This window comes from Nelumbo nucifera, chromosome 5, assembly GCF_055504915.1.
Source record: "Nelumbo nucifera cultivar China Antique chromosome 5, China Antique-T2T, whole genome shotgun sequence".
Lineage (NCBI taxonomy): Eukaryota > Viridiplantae > Streptophyta > Magnoliopsida > Proteales > Nelumbonaceae > Nelumbo > Nelumbo nucifera.
This window is the reverse complement of record NC_142653.1, coordinates 19,308,826-19,326,038: the sequence shown is the minus strand read 5'-3', so window position 1 is coordinate 19,326,038 and position 17,213 is coordinate 19,308,826. Positions and strand designations below refer to the sequence as shown.

At 36.0% G+C, this 17,213-nt stretch overlaps 2 protein-coding genes across 2 annotated transcripts; both read right to left on the bottom strand.

Annotated features, from left to right (window-relative positions):
* Positions 1-828: 828 nt before the first annotated feature.
* Positions 829-2,283, bottom strand: LOC104595611 (peroxidase 5-like). The gene is made up of 4 exons (XM_010256404.2): positions 1,998-2,283; positions 1,733-1,924; positions 1,440-1,605; positions 829-1,358 (listed from the first exon to the last, which is right to left on the bottom strand). The coding sequence occupies exons 1-4, from the start codon at positions 2,268-2,270 to the stop codon at positions 952-954; spliced, it is 1,038 nt and encodes a 345-aa protein (XP_010254706.1). The 5' UTR covers positions 2,271-2,283; the 3' UTR covers positions 829-951.
* Positions 2,284-5,390: 3,107 nt separating this feature from the next.
* Positions 5,391-14,909, bottom strand: LOC104595610 (26S proteasome regulatory subunit 10B homolog A-like). Its single transcript, XM_010256403.3, has 10 exons — positions 14,592-14,909; positions 13,403-13,522; positions 12,926-13,062; positions 12,577-12,738; positions 12,349-12,435; positions 12,172-12,258; positions 11,843-11,980; positions 8,219-8,410; positions 8,015-8,113; positions 5,391-6,077 (listed from the first exon to the last, which is right to left on the bottom strand). The coding sequence occupies exons 1-10, from the start codon at positions 14,683-14,685 to the stop codon at positions 6,003-6,005; spliced, it is 1,191 nt and encodes a 396-aa protein (XP_010254705.1). The 5' UTR covers positions 14,686-14,909; the 3' UTR covers positions 5,391-6,002.
* Positions 14,910-17,213: the final 2,304 nt, after the last annotated feature.

Genomic DNA, 17,213 nt, shown 5'->3' with positions numbered 1-17,213 from the left:
CCAGCATATCCCAAAGTCACTACAGATGTCAGCACTACTCTTAAACGTTAAAAGTTAAAACCATTATTGCAAGGCTCTGATCGGATCGGACCAAACGGTCAGACCGTAAAATCGGGAATCCATAATCATAAAGTTGTATTAGAAATTTCGGGACAATCAGGGACCTGGCCGCTCTGACCATCTACCCCATGGTTCAGCTAGTCCGTTCTTGAGAAGGGACAATCATCACCGTATGAAAGCCAAACTAACCCTGTTTGGATAGTCTTAAAAGTATGAAAAACACGATATAACATTTGTATTATATACTTTATGTTTTTTGTTTTCATATTTTTTGAAGTTTGAAAAACCTCGAAAGTTCGAAATTGGCTTTTTTTTATACTTCACTATTTTGGTAAAATAGTGCTTTTATTTTCATGTAAACATGACCACCTTTTGATAAATTTCTTGGCCCTACCTCTACTCACCATTGGTAGAGTTGAACCGTTCGTCGCTGGTCTTAGACTACGAAACCACCGGAAACCATCATTAAAAGTATAAATGGGCGTGTTTTTACCAAACAGATAATGGTACTTTAATACTTTGGTATTTTTAAAAATACAAAAGTAAAAGACTACCCAAACAGCGCCTTTTAACTCCTTCGGGCTTCAGGCGAGAGAGAAAAACTATTGTCAACAAACTTCAACACTCATCCAACCATTTTGCAATTCGCCATGCATTTGTGCCACAAAACCAATAAATTTGAAATCAATGAAGTTTTTTTTTCAAAACTGTGAAATACAAACCAATAATCGCTTATTCACTTTGAGAAACAGACAGCCCAATTAACAAACTTATTATCAACAAAACAAACATATTCTTGATATCTTGATGACTCATCACAAAAAAAAAAAAATTATTTATTTATTTCCCATTATTTTGGAACTCTTCTTCAATCCGCAGGAAACAACTAAGCTAGTTGACACGGCTGCACACCTTTCTAACCTCTCCTTGATTCCCTGTTAGAACCTCAATCTCTCCCATCTTAATCATTGAAGCAATAAACTTCTGCTCCCAAACACCTGGCTTATATGCATTCTCCATTACTTCATTCCTTGTAACTTCAATGGTGAGCAACGTTTGGTCGGATGTAAACAACCCTTTGTTTTGCAGTAAACCAACATAATATTTATTGTCTAGAACCAGTGGTGTGAATCTGTCCATCACAACTATATTATCAGACCCATTGTTACTCTGGCATTCAACCCTTAGTACGGAGGCCAGATGGGGGTCAAGGGTGGGATCAGGCTTTCCAGTATTGCTGAAGTTAGCTTGTCTCCCAACGATCGAAGAACAATGCGAAACTCCTACAGTATGAGCTCCTGCAACCAAAAACAGTTCAGACATGAACGAGTCTGTTATAATTAATTTCAAGCTTATAGTTAAATTGTGTAAGATTTAACCTGAGAGGGTGACCATATCCTGAACCGAGAGGCCTTTTGCAGCATAACCCTGTATAAGCGTGCTAACTTGTGCAAAAGGAGGTAAGAGGTTGGCAAGAGCATCCGTGTCCTTTGAGACTCTGCCATCTTTTCGACCTCCCCGAATCCTGTAACGATCGACACCGGCCTAACCATCACCAGATCAGAACAACCACATGAGATGAGAATAGTGCAAATAAGTTCATGAATCCTGATCATGAGTGTTTAATTAATCATTCATGGAAGATGGAAATATATAAAGCAAGCCTTCTTACCAGATAAACACTTTCTCTAGCTGCATATGCCAGGATATCTGCGCATGACACAACTCCAGGGCAGTTATTTTCCAGAACTGCTTTAAGTTTATCAATCACTTCAAAGCCTTGAAGACTAGGATTGTTTGGGGGTGCATCTTTCTCAGCTTTATTTCCTGGAGTAGAGTCTAGCAGAATTGATCCATCACAGCCCTACAGAATTAAACACAGTAAGTAAATCACGGTGTAGTAAATCATGGTGTACTATCATTAGTTTAGTACTTACCCTCACAAAGCAGTCATGGAAATGCATCCTTATCATCCTAGCAGGAACTCTTATGTCCTTGCTTACTATATCCTTCAGCGTTTCAGCAATAAGAGTCTCAGCTTGGGGACACGTACTGCTGTAGTAATCGAAGCTTAGACCCTGGTACTGCTGATGATAATCACCCTGATCTCCATGAGGAGACTCAGTCTCTTCACCATCCATATGATCAGCCGTGGCACCTAAGGTCCAAAACCCAAAGGCCAGAAGATACAGAAATACCAAAGCCTTCATTTTGAGACTTGGGTCAATTATCAAGATTGGTTTACTACTCAATCAACCGATTGATCTGTCTCTATGGAACAAAAGGGGAGGATTTCTTCTCCTTATATACTGCATGATCTCATTGACTTTACAGAGGAATTGTTAGTGGCACATTCAAAAATGTTTTATAAATGAGACATCTGAACTAATCACAATACCATATATGGTGCAGTCAGCATTCTGGGGAAGCTGATAAGGATGAGAACAGTTTTAAAACCCAGGGCTAAGCCAGTGGAGCAGATTGATTCAATCCCGTTGAACCAGTAGGCAGTGTCCCATGATCAAATTAAAGCATTTGGGATTGGAGTTCTAGTTAATTAAGCCAGTCCTAACACAAATCCTGTCCTGATTACAGAATGTTGACCTTTGACCTACAAAGAATTAGGTGATACATCATCTATCTGAAATACCACTTCCCCAGATTATTTTGAAGTTGTAACTGATCTGATTAGGGTTGACAAGTTATAGATTATAGAGACATGGAAAGTTCCGTCATCTTTTTCTTGCATTAATAGTAATAGACTAAGAAGGTGGTTTGGAACTGTTTGCAATACCATCAATATTTCCTAATTAAGTACAAGAGGCGAGGGATCATTTTAATTTGATAGCCCAACAGATCATAATGAGGAGCTAATTAACCAATCATAAATGTTTATGAAATTTCTGGTCAAACCTGCAAGAATATAACCATGTCAAATAAGCAGGAAAGGAATTCGCATTAGCGCCCCACAGAATATCCCAACGGTGTACGAGGAACATCTCCCCAGGACAATTATGGGACATGTTTTTAATGTATGTTGAGATGTGCGTGGGACGTGTGTGGAATGCCAATCTGTTCTGAAAATGGAACCGTTTTGACCATCATTTTTTAGATCATCAGTTCAACCATCTGGGTCAAGCAATTCTATATCCATGACGTCATGAATAAAATAAAAGAAAAAATATTTATGAATTCTAAAAATAAACCAAAAAATATATAAATAATGAAAAATATCATCGAAATTAAATAAATACAAAGTAATGAGGCATATCAGATCAAATATGGATTTTGAAAATCAGTTTGATGCCCCATACACCATAAAATATGACCCACGATGGTTTAGTGGTTTGACCATTCCCAGGTCGAACCGTCCAACTGTGTCCAATCCAGTCTTGTTTTCAAAACAGTGGTGAGAACTAATCTTTGTAAACTTTAATAAACACTTGGATTGATGTTTGAGCTGTTTAATTACATTGGTCTTGCTTTCTAATCTTGCATGATATCCGATACGAAACGTCTATATATATTATCTAGACCCTAGAGAGAGGTGGGTACATAGATTTGAATAGACAACCGACGCCAACCACTAACCAATTATATAATCTAAAAATTGTTCACTTTCTTGTTATAATGTCTGAATCTTATACAACTACAAGGGGTTTTTGACTTTATTAATTTGGGCAAGTATACTTACCGAAGAAATTAGAGAAAATATAAAATTGGGGCGGCAGAATATTTAGAGTTACCAAATAGTGGAGCCAGTATACCAAGTAAAAAGTTGACCCAATCCAATCCAATCCGAATAATAGGGTTAGGGTCTCATAATTAGCTATCTGAATTCAGTTGGGTTATGAGATCAATCCGCTGACCCAATTGTTAGGTTTAATGGGGACTATTTATGTATTCTTAAAAGCTTACTTTCTTTCATCTTTACTATTTAGTCTTTACTTTTTATCATTTACTCTTTGAATTGTTGAATATTCAAGTGTTTTTTATTTTATGTTTGGAATAAAGGTTAATTCCTTTAATTATGACATTTTTTCATGTATTTTTTTATTTTATATTATTTTTAGGAATGACCCAAATTGACCCGTGAGTCAACCCTAACATGAACTTTTAGGGTTAGGGTCTAGCACTTGCTGACCCAACCCAAAATTCAACCCGCAGTATCTTGACCCAACCCGAACCTAACGCACCCAACCCAATTGCTAGGTCTAGGACTCTAGGACTAGGAGCCAGTCAAATTGTTTAGAGAAAAGCCATAAAAGACCTAGAGATACTTGGGCAAAGTTGTGAAGTTGTCTGATCCCAAAAGTGCCCAACATTGGATTCACGGATGAACTTCAGCTAGGAAACCATGGCAATGGCAACGTGTCCACAAAATATGCCCCTTAGGCTGTGTTTGGTTGCAATGCAAATAAATTTGCACTGATGCAAAACCATGGCAGTGCAAATGATTTGAATGTAAATTCTGACATATTTTTGTTTCAAATTTTAGCTTATTTTGTTTGATTGCAGTACAAATGAAGAAAATTAAGACATGAAACAGAATAAAGTAATATCCAAAACAAAATTAAACAAGAATTTACATTTGCACTCCCATCCATTTATACTAATGCAAATAAATTTGCACTACAACCAAACACAACCTTAGGCTCAGTTTGGAAGGAATACAAATACAAATATGTAGAGTGCAAAATTTTGTATTTGTTTGAACAAAGCACAAATACATACAAAATAATATAAAATGCAATGTTTTACACTCTAGATATTGCATTTGTACTCCTTCCAAACTGAGCCTTAATATCGATTGGAACACATAAGTATAATTTGTATGGAGATGTCAAATAGTTTTACTAGTTAGGCCATTTGGTGGAGACTAACTGGTCGAGGACTTTTTTTCATGGTATTGGAGACCCAAAAGGGCCCAGATGTTTCTCTAGTTATCTTAGTTATTGGCGTCACCAAAACCCTTGTATGGGGACACGACATTTATTGAATATTTATGTTTTTTTCTTTGATAGATGACATTTATTGAGTTTAGGGCCAAGTTTGTTTGCAGTTCAGTTTCATTTGCACTGGTGTAAAAATAATCGCAAGGTTTTTTTTTTTTTATTGATAGGAGTGCAAATGTGTCCAGTGCAAAATTTTGGTTTGCTTTTGTTCTGTTTATTTTGCAATGCTTAAGAAGTAAAACAAGACCTGGAGCAAATAAATTCAAATAGGACACAACACCCTGAGAAACCAATTAACCAAATAAAATCAAACACCTTATTGCGTCATATTTTCAACTTCAAAAAACCTACCAATAGGGCAATAGTTACGAGTCATGACCGATAAGATCCATATATAGGTCTCCTTGGAATTTCGATAAATAACTTATCTGAGTAAATACATTTATCCGGTATAAAAAAAAAATGACATTATTGAAGGGATAATATTATCCCATTACATATTAGTGATTTTCGGCACACAAATAATTTACCCAACTTCTAAGAGAATATTACTTCACGGTTCACCAAATAAATGAACCGCTTGGGAATTGTTCTTTTTCATGGAATCTATTAATACCAAAAAATGAATGCAAATTTATTTCTTTTCCGTAAGACCTACCAACTTACCCTCCCCCACTTCCTGGAAAACAAACCTCTTCTCCGGCCACAACCAGGCAATGTGTCGTGACTCGTGAGGGGTAGTAGACTGGTACTTGTCCCAACTCCATTATCCACATCGGATATTAATTGGTACAGATTATAGAGAATGGAGCACTTCGCCCTGCTTCATCTTTGGCAAAAGATAACTCTTTGTTGGAGCTGCCGCCAAAGAACATGGTTACAAGATCAATACAATAGATTTTGAAATTCTTGTCGGATGAAAGAAATACATAACAAACTATGAATGCACTGCCCGGTTTGACGCAGAGTGTATCTTCCGATTCATCATCAATCCTTTCCAAAATCAGCATTGTAATGAGCACTTGATTCAAGTTTCTTGGCATCGTTCAGTTTGCGGACAGCCTGACAGCAGTAAACGGCAGAGCACTTTAGTGGGGAATAACCAAATGTTTAAAAAAGTGATACAAAGTGTAACAAACCAATGGTTCTATGAAACTGACCAAAAGAAACAAGAAAAGCATCAACTTCCACACAAACAAATCAGCCATAGCCCATAGGATGTGAGCATTGGTTTCTCTCTCTCTTTTCTTTGGGTAAATACATTGGTTTCTCAATTGACAATATAAAAGTGACATAAAGAGTATTGTTAATGTTAAATAAAAGAGTACGTACCCAAAAAAGTATGGTACATAACAAAGTAGTAACCGATTAACTGGCATTCCATTCAAATTCACTTGCGATTCTGATGCGAGCATTCTTAATATTAAATAAAAGGGTACTGCTATTGCACCGAAAAAAGTATGGTACACATAACAAAGTAGTAACCAATTAACCGGTATTCTATTCAAATTCACCTGTGATTCTGATTGGTTAAACTCTTTTAAGTACCGTAGAAATTATCTAAAAAATATAAAATGACCGAGATCCCATACAAGAGTCTAACTATGATACCAGAAAAGCACGATATCTGAAAAGCCAATCAACTGGTAAGAAATTATTTGGTATTCATCACACTTCACCGGGGGGATTGGTCCATACCATACCTTTACAGCATCATAGATTTACCCCATAGAAAAACAAAAAAAAAAAAAAGAATTGGCACAAATGCTTTTCCTAAAATTCATAGTAAACACCTTTCTGTTCAACATGCATAAAAATATCCTTCAAGTTGCAACCAACTTTACTTGGTGAATTAGCAAATGTATTCTATTTGTTATTAAGAGTGCATTTTGTTTCAATTATAAAAAAAAAGAGTGTATTTTGTTTCACCAGAATACTTTCTTTACACTGAAAAAGGAGTTAGGAAGTAACCAGAATATTTCAGATAAAAAAGATGCAATCTTTCAGCTCTTTCTATGTTAGAAACTGGTGGAACCAAAAGGAAATGAGGAGCAACATAATAACTATAAAGAAAAACTAGAAAAAAAGGATGATTTTAACTAGTATATAGAAAAACCAGTTGTGGTTGAGTGCTGAAAGAAATGAACCTTAGAAGCTAAATCAAAGGAAAAACACTGAAACTAGTCATAATAGTAGTAACTTTACATGAAAAATCAACAGACTCTTAACCATGGACAATTACTACAGATGACGCCAAGATGTCTCACATGCATAACCAGAGAAAAGATGGATTTAGTTCACTTTGGCTACAAAAGGCCATGTCACCCATCTTTGAAAGAAGATTTCACATTATTAGAGCATTTAGACATGAGCAACATGGCCAATTTTGATTAGTCAACTATAACATAGGCTATGACATGCTGTAGTCAAAGTGCACTTAGATACACTCATCTCCTTTAAGTGTTCAATATATTGCGTCTTTGATGGAGCCTGGCCCAACCAAGGATCATCCTTGGTGGTCAAACCTTTTAGAACAAAAGCTTGTTAAGAGAGTATTTTAACCTTGTTGAGAGTTAACTCTTTCATAATATTTAGTTATAATCATAGCAAAGTTGCATTATACCAAGTAATCAATGCAATACCATTATCAACTGTAATTCATGTTAGAATGGCTCTATCCTGACACTTAGGTTGTTAATAATGCTTTAAGTTTATTTTCACGATATCTGTCCATTTTCATCAGATTGAATAGTGACATCATACATTCTTATTAAATGACTATCTAAGTAAAACTGAAAATGCCAAATACAGTAGTAACAACCATACAACCATGATAACTAGTAAATTTCCCCATCGGAAAGGTTACACTCAGTTGGAATGAGAGATGCATCAAAGGGACTACAACAAATTCAAGCATCAATCTTTTAAAGAATATTGACATGGTTCATGCTTCACATGCACATGCCCTCATTCTTGGCAAAAAGGAGAAAAAGATTTACCTTCATAAAATCTTCATGGATGACATAATCACGTTCAGCACGGATTGCAGACATCCCTGCTTCAGTGCAAACATTTCGAAGATCGGCTCCATTAAATCCCTGCAATGGATGAAAGTCATAAGATACCTGACAATGTGTAACGTTTAAATTTAAATTAAAAAAAAAAAACTGAATCTATGTGCTTCTCAAAGACAAAGAATTCACCTCTGCAAGTTTTACCACTGCCTCATAGTCAATTTCTCCATGCTTTGCAATTCCAGCGGCATGAATTTTTAGGATCTCCATTCTTGATTGCTCATTAGGCAATGGGATCTCAATTTTTCTGTCTAGGCGACCTGGACGAAGAAGTGCAGGATCCAGGACATCAGGTCGATTTGTTGCCATAATCATTTTGACCTATTCCATTGCAACAACCAGATCTTGCATTCAATGGGTCATTTGTAAAATCAATAAAAGTATTGGCAATACTAATTCAAATCAAGTGATCAACCATCTAATGCTAATAGAAACCCCTAACACTGAAACAGCAGTTTTGGAGATCCCAAATACAATCGCATCCTTACAGTTTCAATGCATAAATATCTTTCTACAATAATTTGTTTTTTTTCCCTCCAATTGAATCTATTTTCTCTTCTTTACTTTCCCCTTTTTTGTGAGGGGGAAGATGTAAGCTATCTTTTTATTTAGGAGATTAATAGAAAAGTTTAGGGAGTAGAGGAGAATCTCCACCAGGTATTTGATGATTAAGAAACATATGATAGGCTTCCTAGAGAAGGCATCTAGTAGGTTTTGAATTGAGACGAAGAGGAAGGGTGGACATTGTATATGTAGGCAAGGCCTGCAAAACTGACTTGACAAGAATTGTTCTGCCTGCTTGTGACAGAAATTTTGCTTTCTAAGTGGCTACTTTAGAGTTTATCTTCTCCATTATCTCCTGATGGGACAAAACAGGTTTTCCTTGTAAATAGAGCTTCTCTCCTAGGTACCTTTTTTGAGCTTTTAATGATTTCATTTGTAGCACATGAAGTAATATTTTCTTTTTTTTCCTATGTAAACAGTTGCTAAACATGGCCCCTGATTTTGCTAGATTTATTTTCTTCCCCTGAAATTTCCTCAAACTTTTTCAGGATTTCCTTCACCTGAGCTGGTTCTGCATTGCACATTATTAGATAGCCATCAGCAAACAGGACTAATTGCTATACCTCCTCTGTAGATTTTGATACCCTATAACTCCTTATTCTGCTCCGCTCTTTCAAGAAGGCTGGAGAGAGCTTGCATGCGTATTATGAACATGTAAGGTGATAATGGATCACCTTGCCTGATCCCATTATTGAGTTGGAAGTGTTCCTTTTGGGTGCCATTGAATTTTATGGAGATTGTGGGGGTATTTATACAAGATTTTATTAATTGACACCACTTTTCTGTAAATCCCATTTCTTTCAACATCTCAACAATAAAATCCCTCCTCATGCTATCATAAGCATTGGACTATTTCTTTTCTTTGTTTTCTTAGCTTGTGGACTATTTCTTTTGCCACCAGAATATTATCCACTCCTTGTCTTCCTTTTATAAAAGTTGATTGATTGGGGGCAATTAATTTATCAAGGAGGGGTTACATCTTGAGGACCAAGCGTTTGGCTACTATTTTATACAACACATTGCAGACACTTATGGGTCTGTATTGTTGAATTTTTTCTATGTTTTTGACTTTTAGGATATATACAAGGTTAGTGGAATTTAGGTTTTGGGGTATTCAGCATGAATCAAAGAATTCTCTAACAAGTTTGCAAGTGTATGCTTTATTGTTCCCCAATATTTCTGGTAGAAGAAGGGTGTGAAGCTATCTGGTCCTGGTGCAAAGTGAGCTCTCATGGACTTGACTACTCCTTTGATTTCCACTTCTGATGGCAGTTTGACTAATTCTGTAGCCTCAGTTTCTAAAATCTTGTTTGGTATCAGGTTTCGGATTTCAAATTCTTCTTCTAGTTGGGGACCACTTGTAAGGATTGCATGTTGCTTGAAAGCTAGGGCTATTTCTTCCAATGTTTGGACATTACCCTCATCATTTTTCAAAAATTCTAGTGAATTTCTTTTTCTTTTAAATTTTGCTAGTTGGTGGACATACCTTGTATTTCCGCCCCCTTCCCTTAGCCAGAGTTCCCTATATTTTAACCTCCACAGTTGTTCTTCCCTTCTCAACCAGGTTTCATATTCTCTCATCAGATCCATTCTTTTTTTACTACCACTGGATTCCCTGGTTGTCTCCATCTTCAATATTTCTTCCTCCACTTCTTTCAGTTCTTTTTTCAATATGTCCAAATTTTTCCCTATTCCACTTTTTGAGTTCCTCTTTGCAATTCCTCAATTTTTGGCACACATCTCCTTGCTTATGCTCCTGGTTCCGTTATTCTTCAATAATGTTTTTTACACTTCTCTTCGGTCCACATGGGTAGAAAATGAAATTGTTTTGGACCTGATATTGTGTGAGTGTCTACTAGAAGTGTTGCATGGTCTGAGAAAATATTTCTGTAGGCTCGGATTTTTGCTTCTTGGACCTGACAGGTGTTGCTAATCCCTGTTTAATTTCTCTTTAACACACAAATTCCCTTTTTTGCCATTGGACCAAGTATATCTAACCCCTTTGGACTCAATTTCGAGGAGGGCATAGTCCTGTATTATTTTATTTAGATGTTTTGAAATTTTGTTAGATTGGAAGTTAAAGCCTCCAACACTTTGGGTTCAAGAAGAAGTCTTGTGGTGGTGGATGTTGTTCATTAATGATATAGCATTGATTGACAAGACTAAACAAGGGCTGAAGCCGCTGAACACAGCTAATGGACAGATGCTTTAGAATCAAAGCATTTCAAGATGACTTGGCCTAGGACAAAATACATGTATTACAAATTTTAGTATAAAAAACAGTAGTAGCAATGGTGGTGAGATCAAAATTGATGATCAGAAGATACCAAACCACCCACTCCCGCTACCTTGGTTAAATAAGACACTTATAAGACCAGCATTTGGTTTTATGCCAAGGAGATCAACCATGGAAGCCATCTTCTTATTAAGAGTATTGATAGAAAAGTTGAGATTTATAGATGATACCTTAGAAATATGATGTTTAAATTTTTCAGTAGGGCCAAAGCAGAATTTATGCAATTTAAAATCTGATGATAACAAGGTAATCATGGACAATTAGTATTGGAGACCAAGAGATATCTCAATGTGACCTATTTCGTGAGCTAGATTGAGAAGGATATTGCCCATATAATTAGAGTCAGATGGGCAAAATGGAAGGGTGCATCTAGAGCCCTATGTGATGAAAGGAAAATTTTATAAAATTGTCAACAATGTTGTATGGAGCAGTATTGGGCAATCAAGAAACAAGACCTCCAAAAAATGTGTAGCTTGAATAAAGACCAACCTACAAATTGCTATAAACCAGACTCTTCAGGAAAGACCTTTGAACCAGGATGGTAAAACAATCAAAGCATCAAGCTAATCTAGTTTCCACATAGATTGACTGGGTGAATATTGAATTCTCCCTTTTTCTTTTTAATCTTTTTACTGTACAATATGAATTTGTGGAATATTGTTGGAAATGTTTTCTCTGTATATGTCACTTTGGTATTTTAAATAGTTTTAATTATGACATGGTTCAAAAGATTGATGAATATCCTCACTTTCAAAATTGGATATGAACTCCCCACCCTCCACAATAAGGAAAGAAAGAAAGAGAACACCAGCCAACATTGATAACACACTCTCTCCTACTTCGCCCAAAATTCTTAAAACAAGCATGTTAAACCAGGTTATGAGGATGCATACTTTCCCAAGCTGATCAAAACCATCAAGCTGATTCAGTAGCTCCATCAATGTTCTCTGTATCTCACGATCTGCACTTGTTCCCTCACTAAATCGCCGCCCGCCAATGGCATCAATTTCATCCATAAATATTATGCAAGGCTTGACAAGCAAAAGAAGAACAACAAAATCAAACTTTCAGTTAAAAAATCCCATGAAAAAAGTAATTAAAAATGAAACCTTTTTCAAATAACACATCAATTAACAGCAATGAAATACTATACGTTAAAAAACAAAAAAAAAAATAACACTCATCAATTAAAAGAGTAATTTGGGAGAGCTGGAAAAGTTACCTGGTGATCACGTGCATACCCAAACATCTCTCTTATCAATCTTGCACTTTCTCCAATATATTTATCAATTATAGCACTTGATACAACCTGAGGTCATTTCAAACGGTTCAGGCAATACCATAACACAAAATGAATAGATTATAGATGAAATCAAAAAATTCTTGTAAATTGACCCACCTTCAAGAAATTTGCATCTATGTTACTTGCAATCGCTCTGGCTAACAGCGTTTTGCCTGTTCCAGGAGGTCCATACAGAAGAACACCCTGAGACCATTGAAATCATGATCGTTAATAGTCAAAATATTTCTAATACACATACACAATTAAAAAAAAAAAAAGATTCTTGATAACCCAACAAACAAAGAATTCTAAGTTATTTAAACTTACACATAATAAAAATATTACCTTTGGGGGTTTGATCCCTACTCTAAGAAAGAGTTCAGGATTCAAAAGAGGCAACTCAATAGATTCCCTGAGTTCCCGAATTTGATCAGATAATCCACCTACAGCGGAGTAGCTAACATTACCAGGATCTTCATGAAGCATGTTGTAAACAACTGGATCAACCTGGAACCAATAATAACTGCCTCATTACCAAAATCTTCATGACTTAGGACTTCATTTTCCATTCCCATTTCATATATATGAAACTATGAAATAAGACTTTAACTAGCAGTATTCCAATTTCTAGAATTCTAGTGCCTTTCATTTCCAATTTCTGGTGCTTTTCAAACAAGTTAACATCATAACATACTTCACGTGGAAGGGCTCGCATTATTGTGAGGGTTGTCATATCGAGAACCACTCTAGTTCCTGCTGCCAGCTTTTCCTTATCTACTTTATTGCGACATCCAACAACGTACCTTGGACCACTACTTGCTTTAACTATCACTGAGAATAAAACAGAAATCCAATCAATCAAAATGCACTTTAATGAGTTGGCTGGTAGTCAGAGAATGTCAAAAAATGGACAGAAAAGCAACAGCTCGTAAAATGCCATCAGGGACAATCATCAAACTTCCTCAAAAGCCTTTGTCTTTTGTCATCTTTAAAAATCTGTTGTTTTTTAATAAAAAAAGTATATCTTATATTGGTAGTTCTTCAAAATACATCAATATCCTCTAGCATAATAAAAACATAAATTGAAACAAAAGGGAATTTTTTTGACATGAAGTTTTGCGAACAACTTTCAAACAATTATTAGTGGATTCCAAGGAGAATGAGAACCTACATCGCTCATTATCAAGGGGCCTCAGAACTTCACCAATGATCTGTCCAACGCTCTGGAGTGACTTCAAATCATCTTCAGTCTTAGCAAATTCCTTCTTTGCAGAACGTAAATTCTCCCTCACTGCACATTTTCAGTTTCAGTGCAATTATTTATGTCTATTGGCATAATCGGTGGGGTAAAGAGATTCTTTTTTTGAAGAAGAAGAAGAAGAAGTAAGGTTTGTATGGGTTATTGTTTCACAAAATAATGTCATGCTCAAGTTGATGAAATTATAACATTAAGAACAAGGTAAAGTAAGAGTCATCCATTTAGCATTCATATACATAAACCAATACATGGTTTATTGTGTAGTAATTACTGTGAACACAAATCAAAAGTTCAAAGTGAAAATAATTAAATATACAGATACCATGTCAGTTCAATGAATAGATGTTATCATCACATCATATGATCTCAGTTGATCAGATAAGTTTCATTTTCTTTATTGTCGTTGTTGTTGTTCACCAATAAAGGAAATGTAGTTCCTTAAGTATGGTACCATTTATTCCAAGAAAGTCTCTAAATTAAAATTTTGCTACCATGTGACCATATCCATGACATAGCATAAGCATGCAATGTTGCAGTTACTAACAGAAGGCATGCCATCCCCACTTATTGAGCATCACCTGTGTGTGCTTTTCCAAAATGACATTATAACTGATGCACAGAAACAAGGAGAGCAAATATCTATATACGGCACAATTTGTGCTGACTTCTGTATGGATACATCTTCCACAGGTACATTTGCAAGAACCCTCTTTTCTTTTCCTATAGCTAGTTACAGAACAACTCTCTTTGTTCCGTTTCCTTCTTTAGAGTCTAGGCGGAGGGCTTTCTTTTTGTTCCCTTCCCCAATTTGTAAATCCCCAGTCATATAAAATATCACGGTAATTAACCACCAAGTATTCAATACAAACCCAAAGAAAAACGCACAAAAGAACTAAATGCAGTTTGGACACGTTACCTATTTAATTTAAAATGCTTAACTAGTAATTTTGTCAATGAACTTTTTCCTACTAAATCTAAGCTTCGGAGAGGATCTCATCATCATCTAAGTCTTGCCCCATCTATATGGGTCTATAGAAAGGATTGCCCTTGGATGTGATAAATAGGAAAAAAAATAGGTTTTCTGATCCTGATTTGTACGAACCTGCTCTTACTCTGGCATCGAGCTCCTTGTGCTGTAGAAGCTTTTTCCGATACTCAGCAATGACGGTCCGGCGACGGGCAGCGTCTTCGTCCATAATTTTTAGATTCAGAGAGTATCCAAAGTCCAATTATCAAAGCGAGTTTCTGACCTTCTGCTCTTTTGAGTTTTCAGTTGCTAGCTAGCGAGTTGCCTTGCAGCGGAGGCAAAGAATTATAACATTTAATGGGTAAATTGCTGGAATCTCCACTGAAGTTTTTGAGTCGCTGAACCACACCCTGAAAATTACGAACTTTGAAGGTTTGTCATTTGTGACACCGTAAGATAACAGAAAAATGCCGATGTTATTCTATCAACATTAGTAAATGCCAAAATTACCCTTGCATGACAGGGTGTTGAGAAAGAGGAATTGGGATATGCTCCCCACCCCGACCAGCCACATCCAATCATGTATTGGGAATATCTTCCCATGATAGGAGAGGTCACCGATGAGATCGGCTTCCATCAGGGGCAAGCCCGTGCCCACAACGTATTGGGCTATGCCCTGATGAAATGAAATAAAGCATATAGGCAAGGAGATATTCTAAATGCTCGAATGGGCTATGCCCTGATGGAAGTCGAATTCATCACCAATGTGCGGCCAGGACATGCCAAGATCAGTGTGAGGAGTGTTTTGTGAGAGTAAGGTCATTTCGAAAGAGGAGGACAATTAGAAAGAGAATGCTGGACTAGAGTTCATATGTTCCAATGCCCTAGTAACATCTCACACTGCATATCTCATACATGGCTGGTTCCACTTTTATAGTGGGTCCCACTCTCATGGTAAGATGTACGGTGTTAGATGAAATCAGTAGAGGATTGGAATGTGTTTTGTTAGAAAAAGATCTCAGATCTTGCTAATGAAGTGGTTCAAGTGGGTGATAGAGCAATTCAAGCATCTGATAAAAACTGTGAATTCCGAGTAATGCAACTGGGTGAGGAGTAAAAGTTTGACGGTAGTGATACATCATTACGAGGAAGAGCTTCAACAGTGGAAACTCTCTCCACTCTCCGGAGATGATATCTGACTGAATGAGTTAGGATATGCTCCTTATAAAACGTGCCTCACAGCACGTTTAGTCATGCAACATGAACATTTTCGTGCTTGAAAATATTTATTTATGGAAAGATGTTTCTAATACACAACTGAAGCGTGTTGTAAGATCAGTGTGAGATGCGCTCTGTGAGGAGCAAATCCAAACTTTTGATTAAAAATGGCCAGCCAACACCAACTGAAAAAACTGAAATGAGAGATGGCGTGGTATATGGATGTTTTATTTTATCACATGCTGTATTCCTATGAAGAGCAGGATGCACATAACCACTATAATGGTTCTAATTTGGATGTGCCTAACTTTGGCTGCTTTGTAACGAGTTAATGACAGTGGGATTTGATCCCAAGTATAAAGGTGCTCATCCTTAGGTTGATCCAACTGTGGGTTATTTTTTGAAATTGAACCGGAATTATGGGTTTTTTTTTAATTTTCTGAACCAAAACCGAATTGGTACTATCAATCAATCAGTTGATCGGTTTCAGTTTCAGTTTTTTATATTTAAAATATATATTATAAATAAATATATAAATATATTATAAATAGATAATTATAAATATAATATATAGATAATATATGATATATATTAAAAATATAATGCATATATACATATAATATATACCGATTGGTTTGGTTAACTACCAAACCGATCCTTCAGTTTTTGAAAAATATTGAACCATTCGGTTTAATTAACTGTATTTTCGATTCATTTTTTTTAATTCAGTTCGTTTTCAGTTTTTTATGAACACCCCTACAAATTGACTGCTGAACCAGCTTGTCCCATGGAACAATCTATCCAAGTTCAGTTTGAGCCACTGTTCTACGACCAAAACCATTGAGGAGCCCATGACCTCTTCACTAAAAGACAAAGCAATAAAAAGCATTAAGTTTTTCAGTTTTTAATTCAACTAAGTCAGCTGTTAACAGGCCTTTATTTATTTGTTTGTTTATTTATTTATTTATTTGGATGAATAGTCATTTACTTTTTTATGGTCATTTCTTCATCCCTTACTCTGATCTAAGTTGCTATCTCCATAAATTGTTCACGGTCCTGCATATTAACAAGTTCTTAACTTGCTTGCAATACTTAGATGTGAGCTAGTTAAGCTTTAAACGCGCAAGACACACAGAGAACCTCTTAGTTATCTCCACAATGATACGATAAATAAAAGAGAAAAACTTCATAATTTGAAGACAAAAGAAGTGGATTTAAGGTTCAAAGTATCGATATATATATATATTGGCCCATATCGACTGGTACATATCATTATAGTGGGTGTATCGGGGGTTTGACCAGTTCAAGGGGTAGAGAAGCCCTAAATTGGCCTCCCTGAACCGGTTTTGAAAAAAAAAAGTAAAATAAAAGGGTATTGATTCATCCGATACGTCCCTACCAGCGTATCGGGCGTATCGATATTTTGAACATTGATTCTATTTACTTCAAAGTGAAAATTGCTGCAACACAATTTGTAAGAATTAAAACTCAGTTTGAAAAAAATGCAAATATAAATATTTTATATTTCAAAACCATATA